This window comes from Egretta garzetta, unplaced genomic scaffold, assembly GCF_000687185.1.
Source record: "Egretta garzetta isolate BGI_Z169 unplaced genomic scaffold, ASM68718v1 scaffold361, whole genome shotgun sequence".
NCBI lineage: Eukaryota > Metazoa > Chordata > Aves > Pelecaniformes > Ardeidae > Egretta > Egretta garzetta.
The window spans coordinates 285725-303237 of record NW_009258688.1 but is presented as its reverse complement, the minus strand read 5'-3'; the positions used below and the strand labels follow the sequence as shown (position 1 = coordinate 303237).

The window sequence follows — 17513 nt, the reverse complement described above, 5'->3', positions numbered from 1 at the left end:
AGAAAGCTTTTATGTTGGTCCGGATTACCAGGTGGCAAAAATAAAGATACCACATATTTTGGAGGCTTGGACAGTTACCTATGATAAGGCAGATCCTTACATAGCATGAACTGATGTGGCACAATTGATTACACTCCTAAGGATCTGCCTGTTCCTACACATAACTGAGAAAGACATTCTGAAGTATAAGCAGGGGTTAAGAGAACTACTGTAAATTTCAGAGATGGCTCCAAGCCAGAAAGTTGGGGTTGGTGACTTTAATGTTGGTTTGGTCTGCTCCAAAAGAAGAGAAACCATGACATTTAAGTCCAGGCCCAGCATTTAGGCCTGACCTTAATCCTTCTGGAAGTTCAGTGACACTTGGCATCAGGAGTTAGCACACAGTTGTGCTTATATATAGTGATTTTGGAAATGACGAACACTTGAGCCAGTTCCCTCGTGCTGACTCATCCCTGTTTTCCATTCCACTTCCTGATACTTGTGGCCTGATAAAATCTTTTTTGTTTTCCAGAACTGTAGTTCACATGTGAGAAGAGCTGTTGTCACGTGCTTCTCCGCGGGCTGCTGTGGCCGCCACGGCAACAGGCCGGTGCGCTATTGCAAAAGATGCCATTCAAATCATCACAGCAGTGAAGTTGGGGCAGCCGCAGAAACCCATCTTTATCAGACCTCGCCACCCCCTATCAATACCCGGGAGTGTGGGGCAGAGGAACTTGTATGTACTGTGGAAGCTGTGATCAGGTAATATGGCAGTTTATGAGGCCTCAATGTGTAGAGCAGCATCAGGCTTTCATGTAAATATTGCGTGCAAATCTTGTGCAAGTTGATTGTTTGACCAGGATAAGTGCAGAGCAGGGGCTCTGAACTCCTGCTGCATTAGCAGAGTACTGATCAACTGTGAGTGTTGTTCTCATGAAAGAAGCCTTGAATCCTAGAATTTGATGTTATTTTATTACTGTTCTCAGGAAAGTGATGAATCAGATACCTCAACCTCTTGTTATTCTTGATCCAATCCCTGTATCCAGTGCAGGAAAGTTGCACTGACTGACCACAAGCTTGTTTTATAGCTTGCTGAAGGAAGCAGAGTTTCATGCTGAGCAGAGGGAGTATGAACTCAACCGCAGGAGACAGATGGGCCTCTCCTCTTCTCATCATTCCCTGGACAACACAGACTTTGATAATAAAGATGATGACAAGCATGACCAACGCCTCCTGAGCCAGTTTGGAATCTGGTTCTTGGTAAGAAATTCTTGCTGTCTTCTCTCACTCTTCTTGCTTCCATCTCCTCTTCTTTCTGAAGCCTCAGTTTTATATCTTTTCCCACTTCTTGGTTTTAGTTGGCTACTTTTCTGATTTGTAAGCAAAAAGTTCTGTGAAGCTGTCAGAGATTTCAGAACTAGTTTGGGTGGAGCTGCTCACTGCTTTCTGAGTCCTGTGTAGAGTGTATAACAGAATTACTCACCCTCTCAGGTTTTTTATTGGCTTTCTATGTGCCATCATCTTCTGCTCACAAGTGCCATTATTTTAACCTTGAAAGTCAGTCCCCTAAAGATCTGTCACCTTCCATCTTTCAACATCACTCTCTGGAAGCTCAGCTTTCTCTCTTACCTCTGAATAGGCTGGAGGAGTCTTAGTGGGCTGCTTTTCCTTCCTGCCTTCAGATTAGTCTAGCTGGATCAGTCCCAGTCATTGTACTCCAGATAATTCTTGTGGTGTGGGTTGACAGAGTGAAGCCGTGCTGGTTCTACCCCTCACAGTAGCTAGCAGAGATTATTCCAAAATAGCAGGGCTGCTATTGGCTAGTTCATGAGCAGGCCAGGCTGGAGCCTGATAGATCTTCAGAAATTGCATTCTACAATTCTCCTTAAGGAGAATTCTCCTTCTCAGGCTCTTTCCAATTCACCTTGACCTCTCAGGCTCTTTCCTCCTTGGTCACCCAGTGATAAGTGCGGAATAGCAGGACCCCATCCATCATCTAAACAGAGATGGGGATAGCAGGGTGGCAGTTCTAGAATCCTGTAGTGCCAACAAAGCTGCTCTGCTGTTTCAAGTGACTACATGAGTAAACTTTATATTCTGCTGAAATCTTGTGGGTTTTGTTGTTTAACATTGATTTAGACTTAAAGCCTTTTATTATTTAAAAAAAAAAATTATGGTCCATATTAATCTGTTGTGTTTCAAATGATGTTTTGTAAAGACGGAAGGCCTGTGTTGCCTGAAGTAGAATTGAAGTGAGAACAGAACAGGTTTTGTTAGACTGTACTTGCCTCATCCTTGACACCGAGAGTCTGTCTTTCTATGGTAGGGAGGGGGAGCTCACTGACTTCACTCTCTGTAGTGAGTATTGGCAGAGATGACAGATTGTGAGAAATAATGGGTTGCTGTTTTCTTTCGTAAAATGAATACCTTTCATGTAGAAACTGGACAGAGCTCAAGAGTTCCTATTAAAGAAGCTGCCAGCTGATACTGCCTTTGAGTTAACACTCAACTGAGAGAAGCACCAGGAAGCAAACACCTTGACTTCAACCTGCAATGAAGTAGAACAGTGAAGACTGTACTTTGAATTGGCAAGGGTATTGTTAGCTGCCTCATCCCAAGAAAAAACACAAAGGAAAAACACTTGTAAGATGGGTTCTGGTCTTCTCTGGGAAGCAGTGCTGTCAGCTGTTTCCTCAGAAATGACATGAATGTTTCTCCTTTGTTCAGGAGTCACTGGTTTCAGGTTGCCAGTGCTGAGAGTAGAGCTTTTACTAGGAACTGACAAGAAACAGCTGATAGGGGGTTAAAGGAGCTTCCTAAATCTCCTGTCATCTCTTATTTTCCATTCTTTGGATTCAGCGCAGCTGAAACTTTGTCTCATCTCCCCAGAAGATACCAAGAGCTTAAATGGCAGGTAATTAAAGGACTTAGCAGTGTGCCTGGTCTGGAGTACAAACTTGGTCTCAGATTATGGATAGTTTTACAGTGCAGACATCATTTTAGAAAGAGAGAATTTGGAGAAGGGAAGAAGAATATTAATTATTATGTGAGAATTTTTGAGGACTTGAAACTCATATTCCCACCCCAAATGAGGACAAAAAATCAGAATTGGAATCTTTTTGCGAAGCAAAGATCACTTACTATATTAAGTAGACATCTTTCAGACTTTTGGAAACTCTTCATTTGGTTTGTTTTTTTTCTTGTACATTTTATATATACGTGTGTATGTGTATCACATATTTTACCAGGCATTACATTAGCTTTTGACATTAAAAGTAATTTTAAATTTCAAACCAAAAGGTTTCAGTTTGTCAAAGCATTCTGTATTGATATTTTCAGTGTTGAAACTAAGAAACAAAAAATTAAGTACTTGGGTTTTTTTTCCCCTCTTATTGTTACTTTCTGGTTTGGAAATGTTTTGTCAATTGTCCTGTGCCAAACTCCGCTTAAAACTGATCAGCTCATTTGTCTTCTACGTAATCTGCATCCTCATATCTCTGAGAATATGCAAAATACAGTAAACAAAAACTTTGTCACCTTTAATCGTAGAAATGAAACTTGATTTGTGTTTCTGTCTTCCAGGTGAGCCTTTGCACTCCCAGTGAGAATACACCTACAGAGAGTTTAGCAAGGCTGGTTAGCATGGTATTCCAGTGGTTTCACTCTACAGCTTACATGATGGATGATGAAGTTGGTAGCCTTGTTGAAAAGCTCAAACCCCAGTTTGTTACTAAGTGGTTGAAGACTGTTTGTGATGTCCGGTTTGATGTCATGGTTATGTGCCTCCTTCCTAAACCAATGGAGTTTGCCAGGGTAAGAATAATTTATCTCAAGGTTCCTTTATTTGTCACAGAGATTAAAGTCTTAAGTATAAAGACCATTTCTTCCCAGCTCTGTCAAGGCAAAAGAAATCTCAGTGGTTGAGGGAGCAGTGGAGTTCAGGAACTTTTTCTCTTCATAGAATAGAATATTATAGGTGTTGAAAGTTACTGTACATTTTTGATAGTGACACATTTCCATTATGCTGCCGAAGCACCCAAGCTTGTCTTTAATAAAAGATATCATTTTTCTGCTCCCAGATATAAGCCTGTCCTTTACTAGTCTGCTTTACTAATGTTTCTCTGTTCTTTGCATACTTCATCTGTGCAGCTGTGAATTAAGGTTCATGAAATCACACAGTTGTAACTGAAAGGAGCTCTGGGCATACTGGTGCCCTGTAGCTTCAGATACCTAATTTAAGTGACTCAGTTAAGAGACTAGTATGCCATCGTTCACTTTATTGCAGATGGAGAGAAAGAGACTTACCTGGAAGGTCATTTAGGGTGCCTAAGTGAGACCATTGCTGGAATTGCTTCTAGAAAGAGTCTTTCTATCTGTCCATTAGTTATGAAGCAGAACTCTCCACTTAAACTGGGTAGTGAAGACAGGCAACAGTCAGGCATATGAATATTCCTCAATAGAAAATGAAACATCAGCATGAAAATAGGAACTTCATATTTGTGAGAGGTTTAAGACTTTTTCCTCATTTATCACTGCCAACTGTACCACATGTGCTTTTGTAAGACTTTCATTTTGTAACCCTTTTACATAAAATGTCCAGGGGACATACTGGTTTTGTTTCCTAAAATTAAGTGGCTAGACTAGGAAGGGCCATAAAGACTTGATGTGATACATTACATCATCAGGGATGAAGTGTGCATCTGTGGATTTTTCATGACCTAATGTGTGGGATTTGCTGTACGTGTGCAGACCAGTGTGTGTATGTGTCTTACTCTGAACCATCGCTCTGAAGATACACCTGGCTGTGGGAGGATTGGAGGGCAGCTGAGGAAATTTGAGAGGTGGATGGCTCAATCGAATGTTAGAACTGAAGAAAAGAGATCAGAGCTTTGAGGCTAAAGGGGGGGAAGGGAAGGACTGAAGCTCATGCTGTAATCTGTTATGGATGTTTTTCTTGTCTTGGATCCAGCCCCTTTTTTGATTTTTATTACCCCCACTGCAATATGTAAGACTAGACTGACAACTTGCCAGATTTGCAAGGGTTTGCTAGAACATGAAGACAAACATCCATGAAATTAGCTGTGATGAATGGAGAAAAAATAGTTTGTTGGATGAGATTACCAGTAGTTGCTGCCAAAACAGCAGGCATTTCTAGAGCCATTAGTCAGGAACAGCAGATGTGAGCTGAGGTCAGTTAGAATAATTAATCTCGGTAGTCCAGTTACTTATTTACTTAGAAGTGTATTTTTTGGTTTCCATCACTTAGAACCTTCCCTCAAAAAAACCCCAAAAAACCAACCACAAAAGAACACCTGGCACAGATCAGGTTTTTCAAAATAAGGATGTAACACTGTAACAAGGTGCCCAGAACAAATAACTGAAGGTGAAAATTTGACCAAACAAATCTGTCCCTTGTTGAGAACAGTAAACAATGAGAGCTTACTCTGCATCATGGCCTGGAAGTGAGCAAACTTAATCTAAATCTTGGAAGAGTGCTTTTATGTACTGTGGATCAAATGTGAGAGAAAAAACCCAATTCAATCCCCATGGCTGAATTCTAAATTCAGGCTGGAAGGTGCTGATGATCACCCCTGCAATTTCATGGTTGCAATACACTGAGCAAATTTATGGTGCTGGGCAGGTTACAGGGACTAGAAATATTGTTCATCAGTATGATTCCTGGAAACACCCACAGGTTGGTGGATACTGGGACAAATCGTGTAGTGCTGTGACCCAATTAAAAGAAGGTCTGAATCGAATCCTCTGCTTGATTCCATATAATGTGATAAACCAGTCGGTGTGGGAATGTATCATGCCAGAGTGGTTGGAAGCTATAAGGACGGAAGTGCCTGATAATCAACTGAAGGAGTTCCGGGAAGTGTTGAGGTATGTAGGCATATGTAGGAACCATTCTATTGTTGCATATGTTGATTGTTGAGGGTTTTAGTACAATAAGATGGTGACAGCTAATAAAAATGCCTGTGTGCAATAGACATAGTGAGTAAATACTTCTGAATTTTTTATGACTTGTTCAGACTAAAGCACTTGAGCTTTGCGAAAGTTTCCTTTTATTGCTCCTGATACCCTCAAATCTGTACCAAGAGCCAACTACGTGGATGCTGCTTTGCTGTGAGCAAAGCACATTTCAGTGGCTTCTTGCAGCATGGTGGAAGAAGCATCTTTCTGCTCCTCACCAGCTGTTGATGAGAAATAGTGGGGATTAGTAGATCTGGCACTGAAAGACTGATGGTTTCTATTGATTTTGCTAATATCTTCCCCTGTTGAGCCAAGAAAACACCAGTATAAGAATGGTGGCTCTCTGAGTCATAACTTCGTGTCCGATGTATGCCTGACAATAAAAGTTCACATTGCCTTTTAACTGATGAAGAGGCTCTGAAACTGACTGTAAGGCCAGTTGTAGGTATCAATGTAAACTTTTTTAGTGTAAACATGGAATAGTGGAGTGAGATGAGAAACTTTCAAATTTTTACATTGGGTGTTGAAAAAGATATTGCTATCAAATAAAACCAGGCATGATATGATATATCACCAAATTCAGAGATGATCTTTTGCAGTCAGGACAGGTGGTATCAGCAACCTACCTCAACTCCTGTGGAGAGTGGAGGTGCAAGTAAGATTACAGAAGCATCATCAGTGCTGGCAGTGAGATTGTCTTTCTGCCAGTTTTCTGGTATATCTCACACCGTGTGTGCCGTGGTAACTCAGTGATGCTATTTTTTTTTTTTCTACTTTTCAGCAAAATGTTTGACATTGAACTTTGCCCTCTCCCTTTCTCCATGGAGGAGATGTTTGGCTTCATTAGCTGTCGATTCACAGGGTATCCATCCTCTGTGCAAGAGCAAGCGTTGCTTTGGCTGCATGTAAGTGTCCTCTCTTGACAAGTCATGCTGAAGCACCTTATGATTTTGAAAAAGACCAAAAAAAAAAAAAAAAAAAAAAAGAAGGGTAACCCCTCCACACACACTTTTCCAAGGATCACGGAACCTTCTGCCCTTTGCTTAGCCCCAGTGTAAGGTAGAAAGATTCTGGGAAGCTTTATGTTACTAGCCCATCATAGACAATGTAACAGAAGCCTGGAAATTGCTTTTACCTTTGAATGTCGGTTGTGTCTTTAGGGCCATTCAGCTGCCTGACTTTTTGCCAGCAGTAGTTTTTAGTCTCTGCAGCATTTGGTCTGTAGATTCCAGAATTAAATCCAGACTCCAGAAGCAGTTCTAATTGTTCCTGCACATGAAGACCTGGATTAGACTAGCTCTGTACCCATCAAGCTTTCTGTTTCTCTGGCCCTTTTGTGCTATATTTCCCCATAAAGCTGGCATTCACACAGTGTTCATATTCAAAAGCTACAGGGACAATCATGTCAGCTGGGGGCAGTGAATTCAAAAGGGTATAAAATTTTCCACGGCACCTCAGAATAACACCTGTATTCTTCATTATTGCATCTTTTCTGCTGAAGGTTATTTTGGTTAAGCCTCTGCAAAGTCCAGTTTACCTGATGACTGTAGCAGTTTTCATGTATGCAGAATTTTCAAGTAAAGTATTAGGTTTTTTAGATTTTTCTTGACCTAATAACAGTTAATGGCAAGCATGAACGAGCTCATATTTGTCTGAGTGTTGGTGACAAAATAGATGATGAATATTCTCTCAGTGATTAGCAGATAACCATCCTGTCACTATGTTGACACCTGTAGGCAACCCTCCTGGCTGAAATCTTAGAATAAATACTGGAATTCAGTTTTAAATAATAATAAATTTAGTAAATAGTTATTCATCCAAGTATTGGTAATACTTTTGGCTTACAGAATACTTCTATGGAACAATCGCACATCCCTGTGTGTTCATGCATAAAACTGACTCAAGGTGCGCCAGGCAGATGCAAACAAATATTTTGAAAATATCCTTTTTTTTGCCAGTTCTCTTTTGCCCTGATTCTAACAGAAATCTAAGCTTGCAGCTCACCTCATTGAATTCCAAAATTAAATGCATGGAACTTGCTGAACTGAGGATCGTATGATAAAGGTGCTTATAAAGTGGTTGGCATTTTGGCACAAACTTGAAACTAATGCTATTTTATTTATTGTCTTTCCTCAGGTGTTATCTGAACTAGATATTGTTGTTCCTCTTCAGTTACTAATCAGCATGTTTTCCGATGGAGTTAATTCTGTAAAAGAGTTAGCAAATCAAAGAAAATCGAGAGTCAGTGAATTGGCAGGAAATACTGCAGCTCGGAGGGTAACTGTTATTTATCCTGCTTATTTTTTTGCTTAGAACAGTTTTCCTAATAGAATGCATGTGAAGAATTAAAAAGTCATCTTTCAATATGGCAGCATTTGATTGGAAACACTATAAATTTTGAAAATGGAAGAAAATTGGCATGACTAATTCAATTAATACTACTCTATTACGTGATCAGTGTAAAGATAATGCAGGTAGGAACTGCAGAAAAACTGTGCAGTTTTTGCTTAGTGAACTGGTTCGTTTGGGACATGTTTGGAGTTTTCTTGGTATCTTTTCCAACCATTTTCATTCCCTGTACCTTCTGTTAATAACCATCAACTAGTTACGGACAACTAGTCACCCAGAGTGAGCTTTTGTACTCTAGTGCAAATTTGGTGGGCCTAGGTATGTTTTGGTAGGGTGACACAGCAGAATTTATTTCTGTTTTCCTGCATTTCTTTTTCCCCATCCAAGAGATGCAAAAATTGATCTAAAGTTGTCTGTCAAAGGCTTGTGGTCTGGAAGAAAACATGTACAAATCTGTAGGCACTACACATACTTGGATTAATGTGACTAACTTCTCAGTAGTCTTGGACGAAGTGCTTCAAGGACAGCAGGAACAAGAGTGCTTGAAAGGTCAGATCTTTAGATTTAAGGAACTACAAGCATCTAGGCAGTTGATGATTCCTTATGTGTGGTCTTCCTGTCTTCTGATCTAGCTCCGCAGAGAGCAGTCCCAACACCTAGCCCATGACTACTTCTAAACTAAGCAGAGAAAACAGACAAACTTACTGTCTGGACTTCCAGACCATAGCTGGCCTGAAAATAGACCTCATGTGTCATCTAATGTGTATCTCCCTGCAACACGTAAAGGTTCTCAGGGTGGTTTAGGTGGCCTAATGTAGTGCAGATGTAAATCAATGCAGACATGCACAAAGGTTCTCAGGGTGGTTTAGGTGGCCTAATGTACGTCTTGTTACTGTAGTGTCTAGTTCATTTCCTGTATCCTTGGTTACACTGTTCTCTTGAGATAGCCACCTTTATTAGCCTCCTACTATTGAAGTTTGTGTCCCTGGATCGGGAAGCAGATCGTTGTAACCTGATGGCCACTTCACTGCCTGCACCAATTCTCTGGTTTATGATGTTAAAATTCCTCCTTAGTGGGAATAAGATGATGGATGTCAGCCACTTAGCTTAAAAGAATGTATACATCTTGCAGAATTTGATTCCTGTATTTCTATTATAATTTTATCATTTAATGGCATTAAAGGACGTGTAGATTTTGCAATTTGGCTGTCAAAATTCTTGCCATTTCCTGCAGTTTCGTATAGAATGAGATTGCTTAAATCCCTAACAGTCATTTGGACTTGTTGATTCTTTATGTCTTCAGGTAAGCGTTGCTTCTGACCCTGGGCGCAGAGTTCAGCACAACATGCTGAGTCCTTTCCCAAGCCCCTTCCAGAGCCCATTTCGGAGTCCAATACGTAGTCCTTTTCACAGCCCTTTCAAGAACTTTGGACACCCCAATGGAAAGACAACTGATCTTGAGTGTGAAGATGATGAAATGAATCTCAATTGCTTCATTCTGATGTTTGATCTCATCTTGAAGCAGGTACTTGCAGAAGAAAAACACCCGTATTGAGGGGACACTGAGGTTCTGTAGTCGCTTTTAGCTCTCCTTTAATCCTGTATTGAGTCCCTTTCTGCTAAGGGACTGACATGGAAGTATAAGGCATTTAGATCCCTTTAGGGCTGTTACCTGTCTTTACCCATATAGGAGTTATAGGTTCATGTTCAATGAAGAGGAAGTTAGATACCTCCACATTCATTATGTAGCTTATATGAGTGAAAGGAACTTCTCCTTGGAGATACGTTTATTTCTACAGACTAAAAGCAGAGGCTTGTTGACAGGCTCGGATTAGATGCATAATTTTTGGGTAGCTACATTTGTACATTGTAAATCCAAGGCCAAGTGTTTTGAATAACTGTCTCCAGGTAAAATTCATGGATACTGTGCTTGAAATTGTCTATTTATGCTAGCTGAGCTTGGGCCTCAACACTGGTGGCAATTTAAAATTATGAGTTCCAGTTTATCTCAAAGTCTTCCCAATACTGTAATAACACTAGCAGAAATGTAGGAATAGGCAGAATAGTTAGTGCTTTGGCTTTTAAATAAATAATAAATCCTCACTCTTTTCACTCTCTTTCAGATGGAACTCCAGGATGATGGTGTCACTTTGGGCTTAGAGAACAGCATTTCAAAAGATATAATATCCATCATAAACAATGTGTTCCAGGCACCCTGGGGTGGTTCTCACACCTGTCAGAAAGATGAAAAAGCAGTTGAGTGTGGTCTGTGTCAGTCTAGCATTCTGTGTTACCAGCTGGGTTTTGAGCTGTTGGAACAGCTTGCTCCAAAAGAAGAAATCAGACTTGTGGTAAGTAGAGCAGGAACAGTGGTATTACTGGTGTGCTGAAACTCTTCTTCTTCATTATTCTCATTACACTGTGCACAAGGGAGCAAAGCTGCGCTGGCCTTTGGCATGGCAGATTTGGGAGGTTAAAGCAAAATGCCATTGAATTGTAAAGTTTCCTAAGTTTGAATTGATTCAAAGAACCCAGGGAAGATGACAATATTCATCCAGTATGAACTCTTCCCCCATCAACACTGAAGTGCTGTTTCACTTTAGAAGGATGTTGCTATAATACTGTCTTAAATAAAATGTGAAATGTTAATACTTAGTGCTTTTCACCTTCAAAAAGCTAAGTGGATATTTTGAAATGATTACTGATTTTGAGTGAATCAGTTGTTACGTGAGCAAACATTAGTTGGTGCTTGATTTTTGACAATGCTGAGCACTGTCGAAAACCAGAATATACTTCAGGTTGAGTATCCAACTTTATCAGACACAGCTATGTACTCTACAATCACTAGTCATCATTAAAGTCATCTGTAACTTTGCAGAAGATCTGAAGTATTGCCTGTGGTTTGATGAATTTATTTTAAGCTGTGTGTCTATTATATGTAACTGTTCCATCTGATAGTTCAGAAGACAGCATTGTTACCCTTATTCTGAGTGCTAATTTGATGTGGCATGGCAGTGGCAGGATGTTTACTAGTAATTTTTTTTTCGGTGGTCGGCATAGCAATGCCTTTTGATGTGTAAAAGTTTCAGAATTCCATTTGAATGTGTATGCAAATAGTAGGCATTGTGCATGTGGTATTCAGTAATGTGTACTAGAAAAATCATCTCATGCCCTTTCAGTATAGATTCTTACCTCAACTGAAAAGTAGCAAGTGGTGAAGTCTTTTGAATGCTGGGGCTCAGTACCATTTCTAAGATCCACCTTGCTATTTGTAACATAAAGGTCACAATGGCAACCTGTAGTCCTGAGCAACTAGCCATAGGCAGAAGTAACTCCAGCCTGGTCCTTTTTTCAGTGTAGAGGTGACTGAGGCAGCCCCTGCCCCTAAGCCTGTAACTCTACAGGAGTGTAGGAAACACACCCTGCTCTTGTCTCTTATTTCTCTGAGGCAATGATGACAAGTTTGGTGAAATCATGGCCCTGTGACTGGATCCATCTTAGCTCCAACATGGATATACAGTTTGTGTTAAGTGGTACCACTTAAATCCGTGTTTGAAACAGAATCTTCTTGTTGGTATGCATCTACTGATGCAGAACTTTAGATACGCAGGTGATTCGAATGCGCAAGTGTATATGGAACTAGACAGTGTCTGTCTCATTTGAGCTCAGCTTATCACAGCAAATGTAACTTAAACAGCAGGATATGGCCTCATGTATTTAGATAACATCAAGAAATGAATTTAACTTATTATATTCTTAAAGGAGCCCACAGATAACCTCGAGGATAGTCTTCTGTATACTAGACCTGAGTTTATTATAGGAACTGAAGTAGAAGAGGAAGACAAATTGGCACCAAAACATGGACAAAACCCAGGAAATCACTCAGAGACCACAGAAAATGCTGGTAGGTGGAGTGTGAGAAGGTTGAGTATTTCAGTAGAGCTTTAAATGAAACGCTTTTACTCATATAGAATACAAGGTTCTGAAGCAGTCTTTCAAGTCTGGCAATGCACAGTCACTTTTTTTTCTCATGCATTTATTTCTTTCAACATATTAATTAAATAGGAAAGCTGTATTTATGTTGATAGCAAGTGTGACTGTCTCTGAAAAAAGTGTTAGAAGGAATCCTGGCTTTTTGAACATATAAAGTGGCAAAAACATTACATGCCAAATTCTGTGCTGTTGTAACTTTACTGACTGCAGGGTTACTGTGGCTAGAATTAATTTATCTCTCATCACTTTGACATTCTTTAGTTCCATTTTGAATCCACAGATGAGAGAACTTTAACAACATTTTATGTAACTTACATTTTTAACAGCGATAAAGAATGATCCAGAAAGAAAATTTTGTTACCAGCAACTTCCAGTTACCTTGAAGCTCATATACACTATATTGCAGGTAACATTGATTACTTGTTTGTTTAGTTTGAATTTTTGGTTAAGTGGTGTCATTGTGTTGAGAGTAGTACATCTGCTTACACAGGAAATGTCAAGGTTTGAAGAACCAGACATTCTTTTTAACATGCTGAATTGTCTGAAGATCCTGTGTCTTCATGGGGAATGCCTGTATATAGCAAGAAAGGACCATCCACAATTTCTTGCCTATATTCAAGATCACATGCTGATTGCAAGGTAGGTTTTTATGGCACATTTTGTCTTCATTCTTTGTTGGTTCCCCAACTATACATTTGTTACTGGCATCAAGGAATTTGCGGGTTTATTATGGAGAATTAACAAAGGGTGGTAGGGAAGTGTGGAAAGGTTAAGTAACTGTATAAGGGCACATTGCATAGGCTAATTAAGAACTTGCAAATGAAACCAAGGAACCCTGCATTGTCCATCCTGGCTACTCTGTTATGCACCACTTGTTTTTGAGTCAAATTTTCCCATATTGAATAATAGCATTTCCTGGCTACTCTGTTATGCACCACTTGTTTTTGCAGTGAGTCAAATTTTCCCATATTGAATAATAGCATCGTCTGGGACTGAGATATCCTCCCTGACTCTACAAAATAAAGGATGATGTACAGGCAGGCACACAGTTTATAGGGCTTTAGTATTAAAGCTGAGAGAACAATAGTATTGCACCTTATTTTTAAGAGGTAAAGGAAGTTTTTTCATTTAGAATCAGAGTGAATTGGACTGAGATCTGTGCATTTTAAGATTCTCTTTGGAGAAAGGGACTTTTGCAGAAAACTCACTGAATAGACATCAGCATATGTTCTGAAATATAGTGTGTTCATTAGTGCTTATACCTGCTCTGTATCAATTTAATAGAGCATCTCCTGAGACTGTAGAGTTTTAGCAGACTAGGGAAATTGTCCTGAATCTAAATACCAGCAAATTGTGAACACCTGACATCTTAGTCATTTGTGGATGCACAGGATTCGTGGTGCCAAGACAGTTCACGTGTCTTATGCGCTGAAGCTGGTCGTGCTGAAAGTGCTAATTCATAGCATGGATTATGTTCCACGGCAGTTCTGCCTTGAATTAGGCAAACTCTTGTCAAATCTGAAGTGTTTCAATGTGAGGAATATTTGAACCTGGATTTTCAAGAAAAACTGCTGTAGTTGAAGATTTGCAAGTAGCTCCGTTCTACCAGCAAGTCACATAAATGCCCAGGATGGCTCACAGAGATTTTTATGAAAAGTGCATTCCCACCAAAAATACAGTGTAGATATTTAGAAGAAAGCATGTCAAGGGAGTGGTTTTGTAAGCAGGCTTGCTCTTTTTGGCCTTTCCAGCTTATGGGGAGTTGTGAAGTCTGAGTTCTCTCAGCTTTCTTCCCTGGCAGTCCCGCTTCTTCTTCATGCACTTTCGCTGCCCCACGGAGCTGACATTTTCTGGACAATCATAAACAGCAATTTCAACAGCAAAGATTGGAAGATGAGATTTGAAGCAGGTAGGCCTGAGAAATGTACACTATTTGCTCTTTGTTGCTTCACTGAAGAGGTAGAGCTTTCTCTGCTGTAACTGAGGAGACCTATAATAGATGATTATCTTTTTGCTGCTTTGGGGACTTTTCAAGATAGGCTGGTGCGAAACTGTGGCACAGCAATGCAGTAAAATAGTGGAGAACATGAGACATTTTAGATAATCAAAGTAAAATCAAAATTACAACACTTGCCGGCTATTTTTTGTTGTTACTTTCTCAGATGTGCATATTTCTAGGAGAGTTATATTAATAAGGACATAAAGAAGCCATTGCCTAAACTAATATGCATATTTTCTTTGTCTGGGTGCATGGCTGCTACAGTGGAGAAGGTAGCTGTGTTGTGCAGATTTTTGGATATTCACTCTGTGACAAAAAACCACCTACTGAAGTACTCTTTGGCTCACGCATTCTGCTGTTTCCTGACTGCCGTGGAAGATGTCAACCCAGCAGTAGCTACAAGAGCTGGGCTATTACTTGACACCATAAAGAGGCCAGCTTTACAGGTAGGTTCATTGTATGGGAAGAAATACATTCAAACAGGAATATGGGTTTTCACCTGAAGTTCGAAGCAGTTCAGGTGTACAGCATTATGGGCACTGCTAATACCTCTTTAGGCAAGCCTTATAGGTCTTGGTAATTGACATATGCACAAAATAGCTAAGCAAAATGATAGCCCAACTTAGAATTATAGAATCATTTAGGTTGGAAAGGATCTGCAAGGTCATCAAGTCCAACCATAAAAACTTTGATGACTGCAAAGGATTACTGTTGCATTTGCATTACTATTGTAGAAAGCTTTAAATTTTTTTATTATTTTAAAATGTATTGACATTAAAAAAAAAAAAAGAGTAAGTCTTATGACACCCTGCTGAGCTGACAGTGAGAAAATATATTCAAGCAAAACCAAACAAGATGATCTTGATCTTTTCAAGATCTACTTAGGTATGTAATTTTAAGCATGTGAGAGACCCTGCCAATCAGAGTTTTCTTGATTAAAACTGATATGAAAGATTAAAGATATGAAAGTGGATCAGAGCCTACCTATGCAAGCAAGATAAAAAAAAAATCTCATAGTACACAATTCAGTTCTAGTTCTCTGGAGAATAGAATGAATATGTATTTTTAAAAGTTCAGTTTTACTGCCTATAAAAAGTTGTTAATACTTGCTAGTTTTATTCCATCTAGTGCCTTTTCAAAATAGTTTCCAGAGAACTTGAATTCACTGAGTTCACTGAGACTGTTACCAGTATAGTGCACTTCCATATTGAATGTGTGTTTTCTTCTCAAACATAAGTCTTAACACTACACCCAAAATTCTAGTGTAGATAAAATACAGCAGCATTTTAAGACAAAGCACTTCTGATACAGTTCACCACATAATCTTTCTTCCTCTGTTTGGGCTTGTTGATTCATCCTTTTTGTAATTAAGGGCTTGATTCAGTTGCCTAAATACAAGATTTTTCTCAGGCAGGGGTGTGTGAAAAGAATACACTGATACTGTGTACCAAATGTGCAGTAGGACAGAACTTTGCGTATACCTTTTGTATGCCTCAAAATCTTAGCAAATTCTACATTCTAAATATGTTCGTTTATCTCCCTACTTACCTTACTTTTCCACTGAAATCAGTAGCATTAGTTGTGATTTAAAGGACTTGGTAGGAAAAAGGAGCTGAACCTTCATCTTGGTACTAATTAACAGGAGAAGTTGCGAGCTTTGACATCCCTTTGCTTTAAAAATGGCTTAAAGTTTTCACATCTGAGTTCTGTGTTGGTTTTTGTTTTTCTTTATAGGGTCTCTGCCTCTGCCTTGATTTCCAGTTTGACACAGTTGTCAAGGACAGGCCCACGATCCTTAGTAAGCTTTTGCTGCTTCATTTTCTAAAAGCGGATATTCCAGCTTTGAGCTGGGAGTTCTTTGTGAATCGCTTTGAGACCCTGTCTCTGGAAGCACAGCTTCATCTGGACTGCAACAAAGAATTCCCTTTCCCAACAAGTAAGCAGAGTCCAAATCAATCTGATCACCTTTTATCAGCTTCTGGAATTTCGGCTGCCTGCAAGGGTCTGAGAGAGATCTAGGTCTCACCTGTATAAATTCTCTGAAATTAAGTAACCTTTCAGGCCAAAAGAGAATAATTTGAAGTGAGCATTTTTTGACTGCCCGAATACAGATTAGGCTATATTCTGTGGCACCTTTGGGTGTCTTGTTTTACTCTCACTAGGATGTGATTGCCAGCCTTGGTTGAAATGCAGTCTGGTTCTGTGACCAGCTGCAACCTGCATTAACCTGCGCTTGTTCTTATGCTATTGACATTGAGTTCTCAAAGGCCTAGGCCATGCCTGACTCTATTCTGTAGTGGTCTATATAAAGACATCCCTAGGAGCTGTATGACACTTGAAAAACAAACAAATATATGGGGCACAGCACAAGAGGTACACGGACTCTTAGAGATGGTGCTCAGTTAACTGTTCCTGCAGTGACAAATGTTTGTAAACATTTGTCCTCTTCATGCTTGGTTTCTTGATGAGACACCATGTCTACTTCCATGCACTAGGGGGGGCTACAAAATAATTTGTGCATGATTGCTTCACATGCTGAGTAACTGAAAACTTCCTTACCCAAGTGGTGGTCCATGAGGCAGATCCATTTCCATGTGATTTGCTTGGAGGAGGTGGGGACAGCTGTTTGGACAATGTGTGCTCCCTCAGCAGCCTCATGCCTCCTCCTACACTTGCGTGGAACGCAGTGCCTAAGAAAGCCCAGGTGCTGTTGCTGCATCCATACAGGAGATGGGTGGAACTGTAAACATATTTTCTTCTCCATATGCAAGTAGCTTGACCCAAAGCTGGGAACTGCTGCTGCAGCCTGAGGAGGGAATTTCAGCACTGGTTTCTAGCACCTCTGGCTGCAAATGTAGGGTCATATCTTTAAATATGAGTATTTGGGAGTGATTTAAAATTTAAAATATGCAAAAGATATTTTTCAAGTTTCTTTTTAACCTTTCTCTTTGCCTTTTCAAAGACATAAGTGGTGCAAAGGATGGGCTCGCTGGCTTTAGTCACTCAGATAACTAGGCTCACAGGGTTTTAATGCACTGTAGGCATAAGTATAGAAAAGTATTGGTGACCCCATTAAGACATGCAATGATACTGCTGGTAACACTACTATAAATGCATAATCACACTCACAGATTTTTGGAGACACTGTTCAAATCCAGGATGATAGGTGTAGGCAGGACAGGAGGTCAGTAAGGCAAAACTAGAGGCCACATTTGGG

General features: G+C 39.9%; 1 protein-coding gene across 1 annotated transcript in view; it reads left to right on the top strand.

The window, feature by feature from the left end:
• UNC79 (unc-79 homolog, NALCN channel complex subunit) overlaps nucleotides 1-17513 on the top strand; it is a 97542-nt gene that overhangs the window by 11749 nt on the left and 68280 nt on the right. The window contains 14 exon segments of the mRNA XM_035888719.1: nucleotides 512-741; nucleotides 1068-1239; nucleotides 3562-3792; nucleotides 5675-5865; nucleotides 6737-6860; nucleotides 8092-8232; nucleotides 9608-9829; nucleotides 10428-10655; nucleotides 12067-12208; nucleotides 12624-12703; nucleotides 12788-12936; nucleotides 14049-14206; nucleotides 14561-14742; nucleotides 16031-16232. Coding sequence (XP_035744612.1) covers nucleotides 512-741; nucleotides 1068-1239; nucleotides 3562-3792; nucleotides 5675-5865; nucleotides 6737-6860; nucleotides 8092-8232; nucleotides 9608-9829; nucleotides 10428-10655; nucleotides 12067-12208; nucleotides 12624-12703; nucleotides 12788-12936; nucleotides 14049-14206; nucleotides 14561-14742; nucleotides 16031-16232 — 2452 coding nt within the window.